Source organism: Emydura macquarii, unplaced genomic scaffold, assembly GCF_026122565.2.
Source record: "Emydura macquarii macquarii isolate MOO-44397 ecotype Brisbane River unplaced genomic scaffold, CSIRO-AGI_Emac_v2 contig_1253, whole genome shotgun sequence".
Taxonomy (NCBI): domain Eukaryota; kingdom Metazoa; phylum Chordata; order Testudines; family Chelidae; genus Emydura; species Emydura macquarii.
The window spans coordinates 78,873,422-78,888,563 of NW_027131390.1; the positions used below are offsets into that span (position 1 = coordinate 78,873,422).

The 15,142-nt window shown below is 42.7% G+C and overlaps 1 protein-coding gene across 1 annotated transcript in view; it reads left to right on the forward strand.

Moving 5' to 3' along the window:
- Nucleotides 1–15,142, forward strand: part of LOC137153695 (sodium channel protein type 2 subunit alpha-like) — a 109,189-nt gene that overhangs the window by 13,097 nt on the left and 80,950 nt on the right. Inside the window, exon 2 of the mRNA XM_067549344.1 lies at nt 12,867–13,183. Coding sequence (XP_067405445.1) covers nt 12,917–13,183 — 267 coding nt within the window. The 5' untranslated portion in view covers nt 12,867–12,916. The remainder of the gene's footprint in view (nt 1–12,866; nt 13,184–15,142) is intronic.

Sequence of the window (15,142 nt, forward strand, 5' to 3'; positions counted from 1 at the left end):
GAAGCTGGACTGAGGTCCCCCCCAAGTCCCTGGGTGGGAAATACCCCCCCGAGTCTAGTCCTGACCTGGAGGAGCTGCCTGATGCCGGGGAACCCCAGGTGCCCTGTAACCTGGAGGAGCTGCCCTCTGCTGAGGAGTTCCTGGACTTGTCGCTGATTGACGAGGAGGGACTGTTGGGCCTGCCGTGGGCTGAATACCCCAGCGGCCCTGAGGAAGCAGAGGACACTCAGGTACCCAGGGACCAGGGGGAGGAAGTGGCTCAGGGACAGCCATAGCAAGTGGTTGAGCCAGGGGCAAGAACCCTGTCAGCGTGTTGCGGTGGGAGCCCTGCTGATGCAGTGGCAAACGCCTTTGCCACTGGTAGGGCCCTGGGCTGGGACACAATGGAGATGGGTGGGCCTGCGTCCCTCTTCCCTAACCACCCCGGGAGTGCTTGGCGTCCACTAGACTGCTCCCCTGCCTGAGGGCCGGATGCACTAGACTGCTCTGCTGGACCACCCTGACTGAGGGCCAGAGTAATAGACTGCTTGCCTGCCTGCTGGAGGGCCAGGCTAAAACCTTTTGAGAAGGCACTAATCGTTCCCTCTGCAGGAAGGCGCTGTGGCCTTCCTCGGAGCCTGGGCCCCAGGAAGGGTCGCAATGCCCCGGCCAGACTGTGCCACCAGCTTACAAGCACCTAACTTAAGGGACCTAGCACTGGCCTTATTCTGTTACCACTGAAGTCAATTCCCATTGAAATGAATGATAACCCACTGACTTCAACAGAAGCAGAGTAAGGTCAATGCTGACTTATTATGAAAGGTTTTCCTTTCCCCAGCACAATTCTAAAAAATTGACCATGGCTTTCTTGTGGACAGTACCTGCTAATTTTAATTTATAGTGTTCTATAGCTAAGTCCCCTGAAAGACTGCCTGCATAGAGGCTATACAGATTTGCATGATCTTTAAAAAGAAAAACAGTCCAAGTCAGCAAGGAATTTTACTCACTGGTTAATATGTATAAAAGAGAACTAAAGTTAATTAATATATTCAGAAATTAAGCAAAAAAACTGCTTGCTTGAAGTTCTACTACCTTGGTGAGAAGCTATGCTTTCTTAAAGGCACAGGAGATGAGGCATGCCCCCATCCCAATCAGTGGGAAGGCTAACAAGCTCCTCTTTGTGCAATCCCCACCAAACAGACTAACCTGCAGAGCCTGCTCTAGTTGGAGGATGCAAACTTTAAAAGGAGATCTGGTCATAGAAAGGGGCACCAACCAGTAGGAAAGCTGCTATACCTCAGAAAGAGCTGATTCTTGTTACAGAGTAACTGAGAGGGAAAAGGCTAACAAGATTCTGCTGCCCAAAGATATACCCAAACCCAAAAGACATTTGAAAAGGATAAAGGGCTTTGATGCTGCCTGAGTGTGACCCCCGAGAAAGGCCCTGGCCATCGCACCACCTAATGTGGAGTTGGTTGTTTTTATACTGTGAACTGAAAATGATTTTTTTTTTCTCCTATGTAAGATTTCAGCTATATTCTACAACATTTTATAATGTAAGCCCTGAGCCTAGTTAACAAATCTTTTCTTAATTACTCTAGGCATATTTATATTTTAACCAATTTATATTGCATGGTTTTCTCTTTTCTACAATTGCCAATAAAGTCTGTACTTTACTGAAGAAAAACTGGAATTGGAGTGGAGACTGCTAAATTTGGGGATAATTACTGAGGCCAATCTCGGAGAAATTTTTTGTGTGTGTTAAACTCTAAAAACGTGTTTGGTTCTGTTCACCTCAAAAAGAAATAGTCCCTTACCTGAAGGCTGCCAGTCTAATAGAAAGATAGGTTTAAGGGTATGTCTACACTGCAGAGTGAAGGTGATTTATTTTAAATCACTTTTGCCCGCCGAATTTTATAAGTCGGAGGAGCATGATCACACCACACTCGTGTCGGGGAATTGCGTCTCCACTAGCTATCCCACAGTGCAACTAGCTGTAGAGGCTTTTGGGAAGATTGTCATCTTCTCATGATGCAACGTACTCCCCCCCACTTCTTGCCCCAGTCCAAAACAAACAGACAATCTCCTTTTCACGCCATTTTTTCAAACCCTTCAGTCTCTGCTGTGCACACGCCATTGCCTGAGAGGAATGGAGCCCACTCAGCTCTGCACTATTATTGTGAGCATCACAAACACTTCACGACTTATTCTGCAGTATTTTCAGGGGTGAGACAGGAGTCACAGCGGTGAAAATTGTGATGCTACAGAGGCCGCCATGCTACAAGCAATAGAATGAAACAATTCCCATTTGCTGCAGGCTGTCACGCACCAGCTGCAGTCAGTGGAGCGCCACTTCTGGTCCCGGGAAACAAGCAGTGACTGGTGGGATTGCATTATTAGGAAGGTATGGGATGATGAACGGTGGCTGCAGAACTTTCAAATACGAAAGGCCACTTTCTTTGAACTTTACAGAGAGCTCTCTCCAGCCCTGAAATACATGAATACTTGCTTGAGACCAGTTCTTACAGTGGAGAAGAGTGGCCATGGCTCTGTGAAAGCTAGCAATTCAAGACTGCTACCAGTCAGTTGGGAATCAATTCAGAGTCGGTAAATCCACTGCAGGAGCAGCTGTGATTCAAGTGTGACTGGCCATTAATAGACTTCTGCTAAGAAGGTAGTGACTTTAGGAAATGTGGAGGACACAGTGGAAGGCTTTTCTGCAATGGGGTTCCCAAACTGTGGTGGGACCATAGATGACACACACATCCCTATCTTAATCCCGGACCACCTTGCCACAGAGTACATAAACCAAAAGGGATACTTCTCAAGGGTGTTGCAGACCTTGGGGATCACAGGGGATGCTCCACCGACATCAATGTGGGGTGGTCTGGAAAGGTGCATGACGTGCGCATCTTTAGGAACTAGTCTGTTCAAAAAGATGCAGGCGGGCACTTTCTTGACTGACCATAAAATAAATATTGGTGCTGGTGAAATGCCAATAGTGATCCTGCCTACCTCTTGCTCCCCTGGCTAATGAAGCCTACACCGGACACCTGGACAGCAAGAAGGAGCTTTTTAATAATAGACTCAGCAAGGGCAGAATGGTGGTGGATTGTGCACTTGGACATTTAAAAGCGCGCTGGTGAAGTCTGCTCACTAGGTTAGACCCAGGGGGGGGGGGGGAAATCCCTATAGCTATCTCTGCCTGCCATGTGCTCCATAATGTCTGTGAGAGAGAGGCGAAGTTGGGTTGGGCTGTGGAGGCAGATAGGCTGTCTACAAATTTTCAGCAGCTAGATGCTACTGCAACGCTGAGAGCCAATCACAGAGCACTGAACCTCAGCGAAGCATTGAAAAACTGCTTTTGTAAAGAAACACAGCAGTAATATGTGTTGCTTAGGTGTGCTGTGCTTTCACTTTGCATCCTCTACCCATCCCCCACCAAGCCAGTTCTCTTTCCCCCCCCCTTCCATTCCCTTCCCACTACCTTTATTCCCTTCTTATCAATAAACAAACATTAATGAAATGTGAAGCAGTATGTTTCCCCTCAACCTTCTCCTTCCCCCTCCCATCCATTCCCCTCCCCCTTTATTCCCTTTTTGTCAATAAATAAATTAAGAGCAATGAATTGGAAAGCAGTACTTTCTTTATGGGTGATCCTTCACAGAGGGTGGAAATAGAAATATAATGGAATTTTCCACATGTATTTTGTGGGGTCAAGGGTACAGGGCCCATTTTGGCTGTGCACACAGGAAAGAATCACACATTCCCGCAGTCCTTAAAGGGGCCGCCTCTTTCTGCTCGCCTCAACTGGCGAGGAGTGCAGCACATACTGCACCCTGCTCAACCTCCTCCTAGACAGCTGTGGGGTGGGGGCTAGGAAAGACTGCATTAGCTCAAAGTTTTGCAGCAGCTGCAGAGGGAGTCTGTCTTGCTGCTGAGCATCCTGAAGCTCAACCAGGTGCCTCAACATGTCTGACTGATCACACATTATACGCAGTATTCTTCTTGTATTGAACGCTCATACTCCTGTGCTGCCTTCCTGTTGTCCATGTCCAGTTTGTCAGATAATGAAATCCTCCACTCTTAGCTCTATGTCAGCAGCCGCGGAGGCGTTCATTAACTCATTAAACATGTTGTCCCGTTTGTTTGGGTTTTTTTTTTTTTGCTTTCTTATCTGCAACAGGCACTCTGCTGGAGTATGAGTTGGTGGTGTGTTGAAGGCCACGTTGTCCACTGTGAGGGAAGCAAAGCACAAGATACCCATTGTTAACTCATCCCATGGATGAAAAGCAACATTACAATGTAAAAATAAGTCCCCCTTCACATTCTCAAGGGAAGACTACAACCGCATTCCATTGCCTGACTATTGCAGGGGTTGGAGTGCCGTTCCAGCCATGGTAAGTAAGGGGCAAGTGCATCTGTGTTAGTGAAATCCCTAGAGCTCATGTTGCACAAGTCCATGCTCCCTAGAGCAGCAGAGAGGTTGGGTTCCTAATTGATCAGGCTTTTAGCAGGTGGAAGAAAGGGTGAGGAGTAGGTACGGGTTAACCATCTCTGGAGTACAAAAAATGGGAACCCATTTGCAGATGCCCAAGGGTCATAGCAACAACGTCCTGCTTAGGGACTTGGGGGTGCTGAACCAACAAACCATCCCCGGCTGTGCAAAACACAGTTTTGCAAAAAAAGTTTAAAAACGTTTCTTGGTCAGCCACTGTAAATGTGCGCCATCTTCCCTAAGTAACCATGAGTGATATCAGCCTGCTGAGGGTCACAGAGGCAGAAAGAGGATTTGCTGCAAGCAGCTGGCTCCAGGCCTGGCCCTTATGGTGCTATGCTGTGTTCCGTGATGATGCCTGCACAATTAATAACAGAATGGCAGGGGAAAGTGTCCTTCCACAGTGGGAGAAATAAGGTTGCCCTACCAAGAAATCGTCTCCAAAGGATTGCAGAGTACCTGCATGAAAGCTTCCTGGAGATATGCATGGAGGATTCTCAGAGTATCCCTGTCCACATAAATAATCTTTTCTGAGGTGAACCCACTGATTAAGCACACCTAATATGAGGAAACACAGCCCCATCACCACACAAACCACTTTTTCCCACTGATACAAGATTCTGGACAGGGGATATAACCAAAGACATGCAATTTGCGGTACAAACTCACCAGATGTGCCTTCCCCGGCATCCTGGTCAGTCATAGCTTCCTGTGTCTGGGCAGGCTGCTCCTGTTTTGCAAACAGCTCCTAGCTTTCAGGGAGAAGGGATACCACATTCACCTGCCCCCCATTCTCCTTATCCTCCTCTTCGCCCACGGACTCATCCTCATTCATTCTGGACTCGGATTCCCCAGAGGTATCAATGCTGCATGGTGGCATAGTGGTAGGGTCTCTGCCGAGAATCGCATGCAGTTCCTCATAAAAGCGGCATGTTTTGGGCGAGGAGCCGGAATGGCTATTAGCTTCCTTAGTTTTATGATAAGCCTGCCTCAGCTCTTTGATCTTAACGCAGCACTGCTGCACATCCCTGTTGTGCCCCTTCTTCAACATGGAGCAAGGTATCTTCTTGTAGATATCCGAATTTCTTTTGCTGTCTTGGAGCTCAGCCAGAACAGACTCTTCGTCCCACAGACCAATGAGACCCAAGACCTCAGGTCAACTTCAGGCTGGAGTGCGTTTGGGGCGTGCAGTCGCCATGATCAGCTGTGCTGGCAAGCTCTCTCCATGCTGAACAAACAGGAAATGGGAATTCAAAATTTCCTGGAGCTTGCTGGGAGGAGCTATTTCCTGTTTATGTGGCCACAGTGCAGTAGACTGTGAATGTGCAGAGCGGTGAGAACAGAGCATTATTGGATATCTCCTGGAGATCAATGACATCAATTTACATTGTGCTCTGCCTACACTGATACTCATTTGACCCACAGAATTTGAATTCAGGTGATTTTATTAAGCTGAAGTTTACCACGATTTAGGTCGGCGGAACTGATGTGCCTGTGGAGACGCACACTTTTGGGAGTCAATGTAGGCAGCATTACGTCGACCTCCATTGTCAGTGTAGACCAGGCCTAAGAGATGCAGTGAGAAAATCAGGGAAAGGAATAGCATTGTGTTCCCCAGGGGAGGATTGTTTTGTTTTGTTTTGTTTTTTTAAACTCATTTTTTGGGGGCAGTGTAGAAAAAGTGAGTCATTAGACGGGTTGAATAAGGGGAAGGTAATGGGATGGCATACTGGGATGAGGAAGGAATTACATGCACAGCGGATGCTTTGAAAAAAGTATGGACGTGGAAAAGTGGAATGGAAGGAGATAAACGGGACATCAAGGGTGGTGTCCTTGGCTGTTGAACAGTAACCTCAGAATGGGCTAAGTGAGGAAGTGGTTAATGGCTTGAATACTGGGTCAAGGACCACAGAAGTTATCTCCCTCACAAAACAGTGCAACAAGGAAGCTGGTGAAAGCCAGAATGGGCACAGTGTGAGGAAGAGTAATGGATGTGTGAAAAGCTTTGTTACATCTGTGAACTAAAGTCTGGCTCCCAGTTGTCTGACTGTCTGACCAAATAGCTGGAAATGCTATTCAGCCAAAGCTGAATTAGAAGCTGAATAGTGGCTTAAAACATTAAATAATAAATTTTCATGTATTTTACATGACCATTTATTGCAACAGAATGCTAATAAAAACAGTATTTAGTCAACCTCACAATCTCATTCACCAGAACATATTAGGTATTTTTTCAATATATTTTGTTAATACCTTGCTCTTGTCACTATAATAAAGTAGGACTGATTCAGATTTCAGTCACATTAGTATAAATCCTGGGTACCTTTTGTGAAGTAAATGGCATTATAGCAGTATAAAACTGAAGTGAAATCAGACTCTGGCCATAACTGTTAATTACACAAACTTTCTTTTCTGAACCCCTATACTTAAAAGCATTTTTTCTCATTTTACTGTATTAATACAAATTGAAGGAGTGGAGAGAATGACAGAAATAGCCTCCTAGAGGCTACTGAAAACACATAGACCTGTATTCTATCACAATTTCTGAATTCACTCCTCATTAGGAATGTCCAATACAGTGAAGGAGAGTAGAATGCGAGTGAGGGAGTGGGTGAAGAGATGTCTAATATTGGGGTGGTTGTGGGAGAGGAATGACAGTGAGGGGATGATCCAAATAAAGAAAAAGGGATGGAGGTGGTAGGGAAAGATGAAGGAAGCGGAACTTCCTCAAAAACCTATCATCATCTTAGGCTGCAGCACCATAAGAAATGGCCGTGGAGAAAAGTGGAGAAGCAATGGTCCAGCTGACCATGCTGCAGATACAGTAGGGAGAAAGCTGAACATCCTTCTAACTATTTGGCTTCTTATAGGTTTATGAAAAATTATTTATCCAAACCCCCTAGTATCAGAATTTACCTTGTATGCAGCCAAATACCTATACTCCAAGATATGTTTCACTTTATCTCTACTCCATAGCTGGTCAGTGTTCCCAGTCCTCAACCTTAACTCCAATGAATTGCACTATTGCAAATATGGACTAATGATTATGCCATGAATCATGGTTAGTGGAATACAGAAGCATTTCTTTTTCTTTGCTGAATTGCAGCAATTCTTGGTTGCAGAGTTGCAGGGTGTTTTCAGCTTCCATGACAGGTTGACCTTTCCTTTGAATACACCTGCTGCTCTGGAGCCAACATCCATGGCCTTCTGGAGCTCACAAGGCTCAGAACCCCGTGGATATTTTCAGCTGGATCTGTATTCAAGTATCTGCCTTAATTCTGAATTCTGAACTGTTTGCCAGTTTGGATTTCAGGAGTCCCATTTCATGAATCTCTTCCTTTTTATTTCTTATTTTGCCTATTTTTAAAAAAGCTAAAAGAAATAATTTAAAAAGTAAATGTAAAGAAAAGAATGTCGGTCTTAAAGAGACAACTTGTTGATTATTGTAATAAAGACATGCCAAGGCTGTTGCCACAGCAGGTAATTACATGTAAAATTAGCTCCATATGCATATATGCATTCAGTTTAAAATTCTTGTGAAAAACAGTTACTACATATTTAATAAAGTAAGAATCTTTACAAATGGACAAAAACTTCATCCACTATTGAAATGTGGCCAGCTCTTATGGCAACTTTAATAAATAGTTCGTGGCAACCCTATTTAGGTTGGTAATTTAGGACAACAAATGTGTGAAGAGGTGGCTACGCTAAAAGAGACTATACAGTGAATTTAATATCTTAATTACCCAGTTTGGAATTTGCCAAGAACACCATGGTTTGGAGAGAACTTATCTTGCTTCCAAAATGCTAAAGCCTGTATTATGCAATATAACCTGCCAAAAGTTAATTGTTTTAATTACTTAGATTTTAAGTTATAAAGCATACTGCAACGACAAATTTCTATTTTTATGTTTCTGCAAACCGCACACTGTTTTTTTTATTTTAGTTTTAACTATTCAAGTAAAAATGTATCCCTGATGAAAAAAATTTATAAACAAATTTCAATCCAAATTATATTTTTGTAGTTTTTGTTTAATGGTGATGCTAGTAAATGTAACATGCTAATAGCACAGGCTAGCTTAAGGCCTAGAGGAATAAACTAATAAGTGCTATTCATGCATTTCCACACATCTCTGCAAATAAATGCAAGTCAGTCTCATTCCTGACTTGCAACACTCTTGATATTACCAGAGACTGACAGTAATTCTGAATTCCGCCAAAGGTGGTTTTTTTGCTCTGTGTGAGGCTACAGCTGGAGGCCACAGAGTCCAGGACAAAAAGTAAAAGCAAAAGTACCTTGTGTCCCCTGAAACGGCAGCTTCACACCAATTCATTTGCTCCCACACTTGTGTCCCCATGCACTCATCTCCTCACATTCACAAGGTGTTATGTCTACCTGGGTGTTTTTCTTCACCTTCATTTTTATTCTTTCCCTCCTTCTAGACTTCTCCACCCTGGTAGACCTCCTCTCCTGCTCACTCTTCTGGACACTTCTTTCTTCTGCTCCCTTCTGCTCTCTCGGAGCTTTTCTTCTTGTTTTCCTAGTCCCATCACCCCATAGCAGATCCACGTAGGTGAGGATGGCCATCAGTTCAGGGCTCTGCATGCTGTGAGTTTGTGTTGAAGGTGCTATGTGATGACATTGTCACCTTTACCAGAACTTTCCATGCACTGTTCTCCAGAGCAGCAGAAAAAGACTTGCTAGGCATGCTGCTGCTGTTAGGGAGCATGACAGCTGCAGTCAGTCCTATTCATCTGCCCACACCACACAGCAGCAACTCCAGTTTTGTGATGTGGACGGACATCTATTAGGACTGTGATGAGACAGCTAAACTCATTATCACTTGTCATTTAAAGCAGAAATTGGAACCCAGGTCTTTGCAGCTGCAAGCCTACTGCTCTACTTAGCCCAGAGCAAGTTGCCTAATTATTACCCCTTGAAAATAAAATAACTGAATGCAAACAATGAGGACATACGGTCATTTTACAAAATCCCTTTGCTGGTCTTGCACTTATGCCAACAATAATCAAAGACATATCTGTGTGCCAATGTTTTAGTGGAACGAAAAAGCTCAATAGTCAGCTTTTTGTTAGGTTCCAGTTGAAGACATAACTCAAGTCCCTGTAATCGGCGGGCAAAACCAGAGCCATAACAAATGTCACAAAATTGAGCATTTTTGTCACTTGTGCATTTCTTTGCGTTAGAGATGGATGTGTAGCACAGAATATAGTAATAACTGGATTGCACTGTTTTATTATCCACAGTCTATGTCGATGACCTGTTATTTTAAATAATTAATAATAGAATCTACAAGGTTCTGCACTGAAATTTTCACTTGCACATTGTATAATTGCGCACTGTAACTTGTCTTCAGATGTCATAAAAGTCTTTGTAGATGCCTTCAGGCAATTTAGTTTAGCTTATTGAGATATAAAAAACACTGATGACATGTCTTCAGCTCAAAGACATCTTACTTTATTTCTGAGAGATTTCAAATATAAGTACTGGAAAAAGAAATCACATATAAAAGAAATATAATACATCCAATCAGCAACAGAAGTAATCTAATATGAAAGCACTGTTAGAAATTATTGAAAATTAATTTAAATATATGTAAAGAATATGCCTGGAAAAATATATATTCTATATACTCCAATATATTCTATGGCTGCTGCTTCTTCTTTTTTTTTTTTTTTTTTGGTATTACGGGGTCTTATGATATAGTAGTCACCCAGATCTTATGTTTTCTAATTAACTCCATGGATGAGGAGACCCGATGTATACATAAGGAATTGCACGTCTTGAACCTGGACCTCCAGGCAGTGCTCAGCTCATGGCTGACACCTGGTAGCTCACAGGAACCATGGAAGAAGGGGTCTAGCAGAGCATTAGCTCACCAAGAGGCCCTCCTACAAAAGTTCCTGATGGGGGACATGTTTGGCCCCACTAGCTGGCTCAGATGTACTAAAGCCAGAAGAAGGCACAGGAAAGTGTCTGAACAAAGAGGTGAATCCCTGGTTGGCTGCCCCTATGGATCCTGTTTATTAGCCTGACTCCTGCTTTTTGCTCCCTGTGTACGTAGCCCAGATTCCTGTCTGCTTCTGGTTCCTTTTTTTCTGCCTCAGTCCAGGTCTCTGCTCCTACACCCTAATCCTGGCTCCCAAGTCTGGTTCCGACCCAAAGCTTGACCCCTGACTTCAGCTTGACCCCTGGCTCATCCCTTGACTCTGACTCCAATCTGGCTTTGACCCTTGACTTGACTCCTTACTCTGCTTCCAGCTTTGATGCTTGGCTCCGGTTCCTGCCTCTTGACTCTAACCATTAGGTCTGACTGCCCATGCCCCAGTACATATAGTATGTTATAAATATTTAACAACCCTCTTACCCAAAAGCCTCTGCAACATGGGGCCGGCTATCTGTGAAAGAACAGATTTGCAGAGAAGTGGAGTGCCACTTTTTTTATTACTTGGCCCATACAAATCCTACAGGTTTTTTTTGGAAAAGATCCTTCTTTAAATACACTTTTTGCATGAAGGACATTTGAACTTATTTTTAATTTTCTAAATGTCTAAAATTCACCATCTCTTTGAATTCTGACTGGTACAGTTCATATTCTAACAACTGAATTGTACCTTAGCTGCACAGTAGTAAGTAAGCTTAAATGCAATGAGATTTACAGCTAAAAATGTCCATATTAATCCAGTAGACAGGGAAGGCCAGATTCATGCTTGTGCTGGCAATATGAACAGAGAGAAGGCGGCCTGAACCTCTCCTATTCAGGGCCAGCTGAGGACTGGTTTAGCAAGGCCAAGGAATTGCTGGGGTGCAGGACTGCATTGATCATGTCTCTTCCTGTCTCCAGTCTGCCCTTCCCTTACCCTGACATGCTGCATGTGCCAGGACTCCTGCAAAATCTGTGCAGAGCTGGTGGAGCTAGGTCTGTCCCTGGTGTAGAGGTTCCTGCAACTGCAGTACTTCCAGGGGTGGAGGGCTGAAGAGGAGATTATACTTGCCCAATAGCCTCTTTGTATCAGCTGGATTGATGTAGGGCACATGACTTGGGCTTAGAGTGTTTCACGAAACAATTAAACAACATAGTGTAATATTGATAAAAATATCAATAGGGTAGGGTGCATTTACATGAAAAAAATTAGCACCCATATTACAACACTAGCTATCAACAATCCACTTGCATTGGTTCTATGTCACTAGCAGAGAGAGGGCTCCAGAAATTTTGCCACTTTGTCATAAAAACATTTTCAAGGGAGTCTCAAACAGCTATGTGGGCAAATTTGGCAACTAAATTTCAGTCTCCAGAGAAAGCCTGTTGAAGTAATTTTCAGCTTCCCCTTTTGATAGAAATAAGGCATGGATTTGACTACATGATCCTAATTATTATTGAGTATATTAATATGAACCAGATGTCTTGGTCAGGCTATTTCTAGCAGATAAGCAAAGGCCACATCCTTGTATACTAGCATGAAAATATCTTAAAAGAATAAAAGTTTAAGCATAACTGCATGTTACTGAATTGCTTGCTGAATTCACAATCTGCCTTAACATTTCCCCCTGTATCAGTGCCTTCTTCCACCTCCAAAATCTCTGTGACTCTTCTGTTACTTTACCTTTCATGGTTCACCAACCTTTTCCTTGACAAAAGTTTTCTCCATTTTTATATTACTTTATCATCTGTTGTAGATAGATTATCACCAGGAGTCCCCATTCTGGTTTTTTTGCATTATCCCAGATGTAGTACTGATGGTACTTTATTTTGCTATGCATTGTACCTACACCAAAGGTGAAGAGTACTTGTGCTGGCATGACAGGAACCTTGCCCACCTTGTTAGATGTGCGCCTTTTCTGGATAGACAGATAATTCAGTCTTTTGTCCTCTTTTCTAGCACAAAAATTCACTCAGATTTTTAAAGTACTATTTTATATTTATATGGTGCCTATTAAAATATACAGAACAGTCAAAACTAAATAATGTGTATAACTGTTCTTTTTCTCTGTTAAAAATAACTATTAAAATTTGCCGCAGCCTTCAGTAAATAAGAAGATATCCAAGCTCTTTTTAAAATTAATTAATACTTCAGCAATTCTCAGACCAGAAGATAGGAACAGCATTCTGCTTCTGGCTAGCCCTGATCAAAATTCCTGTTTCCTCTCATGTAAAAGGCTCAGACGTTTGGTTCCCAGGGTGCTATCAGTTTAGTAAAATATATGTGATGTAATCTACTTGCCATTTAAATGATCAGCATTTATTGTTTTAGAGAGCATAAATTTGTATTTGCTGTTAAAACTAAGGGTGGTGGTAAATAACCAGGTGTGATGGGTTTTTTTTTCCTTCACTATTTTTCATATCTTGTTTGCATTTTTCTTTTGTAGGACATTCTCATGCAAGAGGCTAAACGTAATTAAATTTGCAGGATGAAAAGATGGCACAGGCACTGCTGGTACCACCAGGACCTGACAGTTTCTGCTATTTTACTAGAGAATCTCTTGCAGCTATTGAAAAGCATGCCGCAGAAGAGAAAGCTAAAAAACCCAAACAAGATCATACAGATGATGATGATGAAAATGGCCCAAAGCCAAATAGTGACTTGGAAGCTGGAAAGACACTGCCATTTATTTATGGCGACATACCTCCAGGAATGGTGTCTGAGCCCTTGGAGGACCTGGACCCATATTACATCAATAAAAAAGTGAGTGTTTATTAAGATTGCAGTTAGGATGCCTCTGTTGACAGTCGGGTAAAATACCCTAGAGCAACTGAACAGTTTTTTCCCCTATTCTCTCTCTTCCTCTGTGAAAGTAAATGCATTTCTTATTTTCATTATAATATATCTGATCCTTTAATCTAATTGTACCTTTCAGTATTTTATACTTGGAGAAATTACTGGAGCATAATCTTCTAAACAGAGTAGCATTATTCTATCAACTACTAACAAGAGAGGTTAAGAGTTTAATCACTGTATTTTTAGAGCAATCAAGCCACAGCACTATACTGAAAGGTTATTGGCCTAATTCCGATCTGATTTACGCCACTACTGTAACTCCAAAGGCTTTAACTGAGTTACACTTGATTGACACCAGGTAAGTGACAAAAAATTGGCCTGAAGATTCCAGTAGTTTTACACAGCATCAAGTCTAGATGTGAAAGATCATAGAAAATAAAATGTTGAAAACAGATTCTGGGATGGAGAAGATTGTAGGTAACAGGGTAGTGCCAGCCAAGGGGAAACTGTCCAGTGAAGTAAATTGCAATAAGGAATGTAGATGGGACAAAACCACATTCCTGACTTGTGCTACAGCTCTGTACAGGTTCTAAGTCCTGGCCCATATTAAACAATTGTGAAATAGATTGCTGATTACACTACTGATATTTCAGGGAACTGAAGTGCTTGTCCCTCTACTGAAGCCATCTGCAACTGGAAATTTGTGGCAGGCATCGTAGTAAAGGAAGGACAAGGAGGAGAGTTTTATGGCTTTGAAGGCTAGTTCAGGAAGGGTGTTTTATGCATAAGGGGCAGCCCCCCAACAACTGCATAATCGTATTGTCCTCACCCAGACTATGCCCTTCTCTTACTCCTTCCCGTGCGCTGTCATTTCCTCCTGTTATGTTCTCCATCTTCACCGAAGATCTGATTCTGCCACCCCTTACTTATGTACGCCATTCCTTTAACTTACAATACAATTTACCTTATCTAGCACCATACACCCTAGGCTCTGGTAAATTAATATCCTGATAGCCCCACTTTGACTCTGCTTGTGATATCAAACATCACTCAGTAAATGAGGGGACTGAATCAGCTGGCTAAAAGGCTGGGCAAACTTCTGAATTTTGACTGTAAAAACGACAACAGCCAACAACCATTAAATAATGGAATCAAAATACTGAATGGAGGAAACCTACTATAGGCATCATAGTAAAGTTGAATCTTGAGGAAGAAACTGAAGGAGAGTTTTGTGGCTTTGAAGACTAGTTCAGCAAGGGCATTCCATGCATAAGAGATCACGTGCAACAGGTACAAAGATGCATGTGGGAGAAGTTGACAAGTAAGCATACCATCACCCTGGTGATTAGGTTTTTTCACCTTTTCTTTATCTTCTTATATTCTCAAGCCTTGAAACATCAACTTTTTTCAATGTCCTTTTTTCTCTTAAATGTATTTGCAATGTTTTCATTTTTATTTTTTCTCTCACTTTCTAAAAGACATTTTTGACTCAGCCTGTCTATTTTTATCTTCAGCCTTTTCTTGTTTTCTTTCTGCTCTGCTTTCTTTTCTTTCCCATTCTCACCCATTCTGTTTTTCTTCACTATTGCCTGTCTTCTTTATTTCTCCCACTGACCCCAAGTTGTCTCTTTCTTTTCTGCTGTCTCTCCTGCTTAGATTTTTTTTTTTTTGCATTTGCCATAAACCCTTTTCCCCGCTTTCCCAGTTCCAATGGTGCTGTCTCTTCCACTTCCCCCCACAACAGCTGTGTCTCTCCATGTCTCATTGAAATTCTCCCGCACAAACAAACCTGGCTGCTGTCCTAACCAGCTTCCTTCCATACACTAGTATTCTGCTCTTTTATCTTCCTCACATTGGCTTTTCTATGCCTGACTCCTTCCTGCCCCACTACTGCTCCATTCAACATTTCCTTTCTGACCTCATACC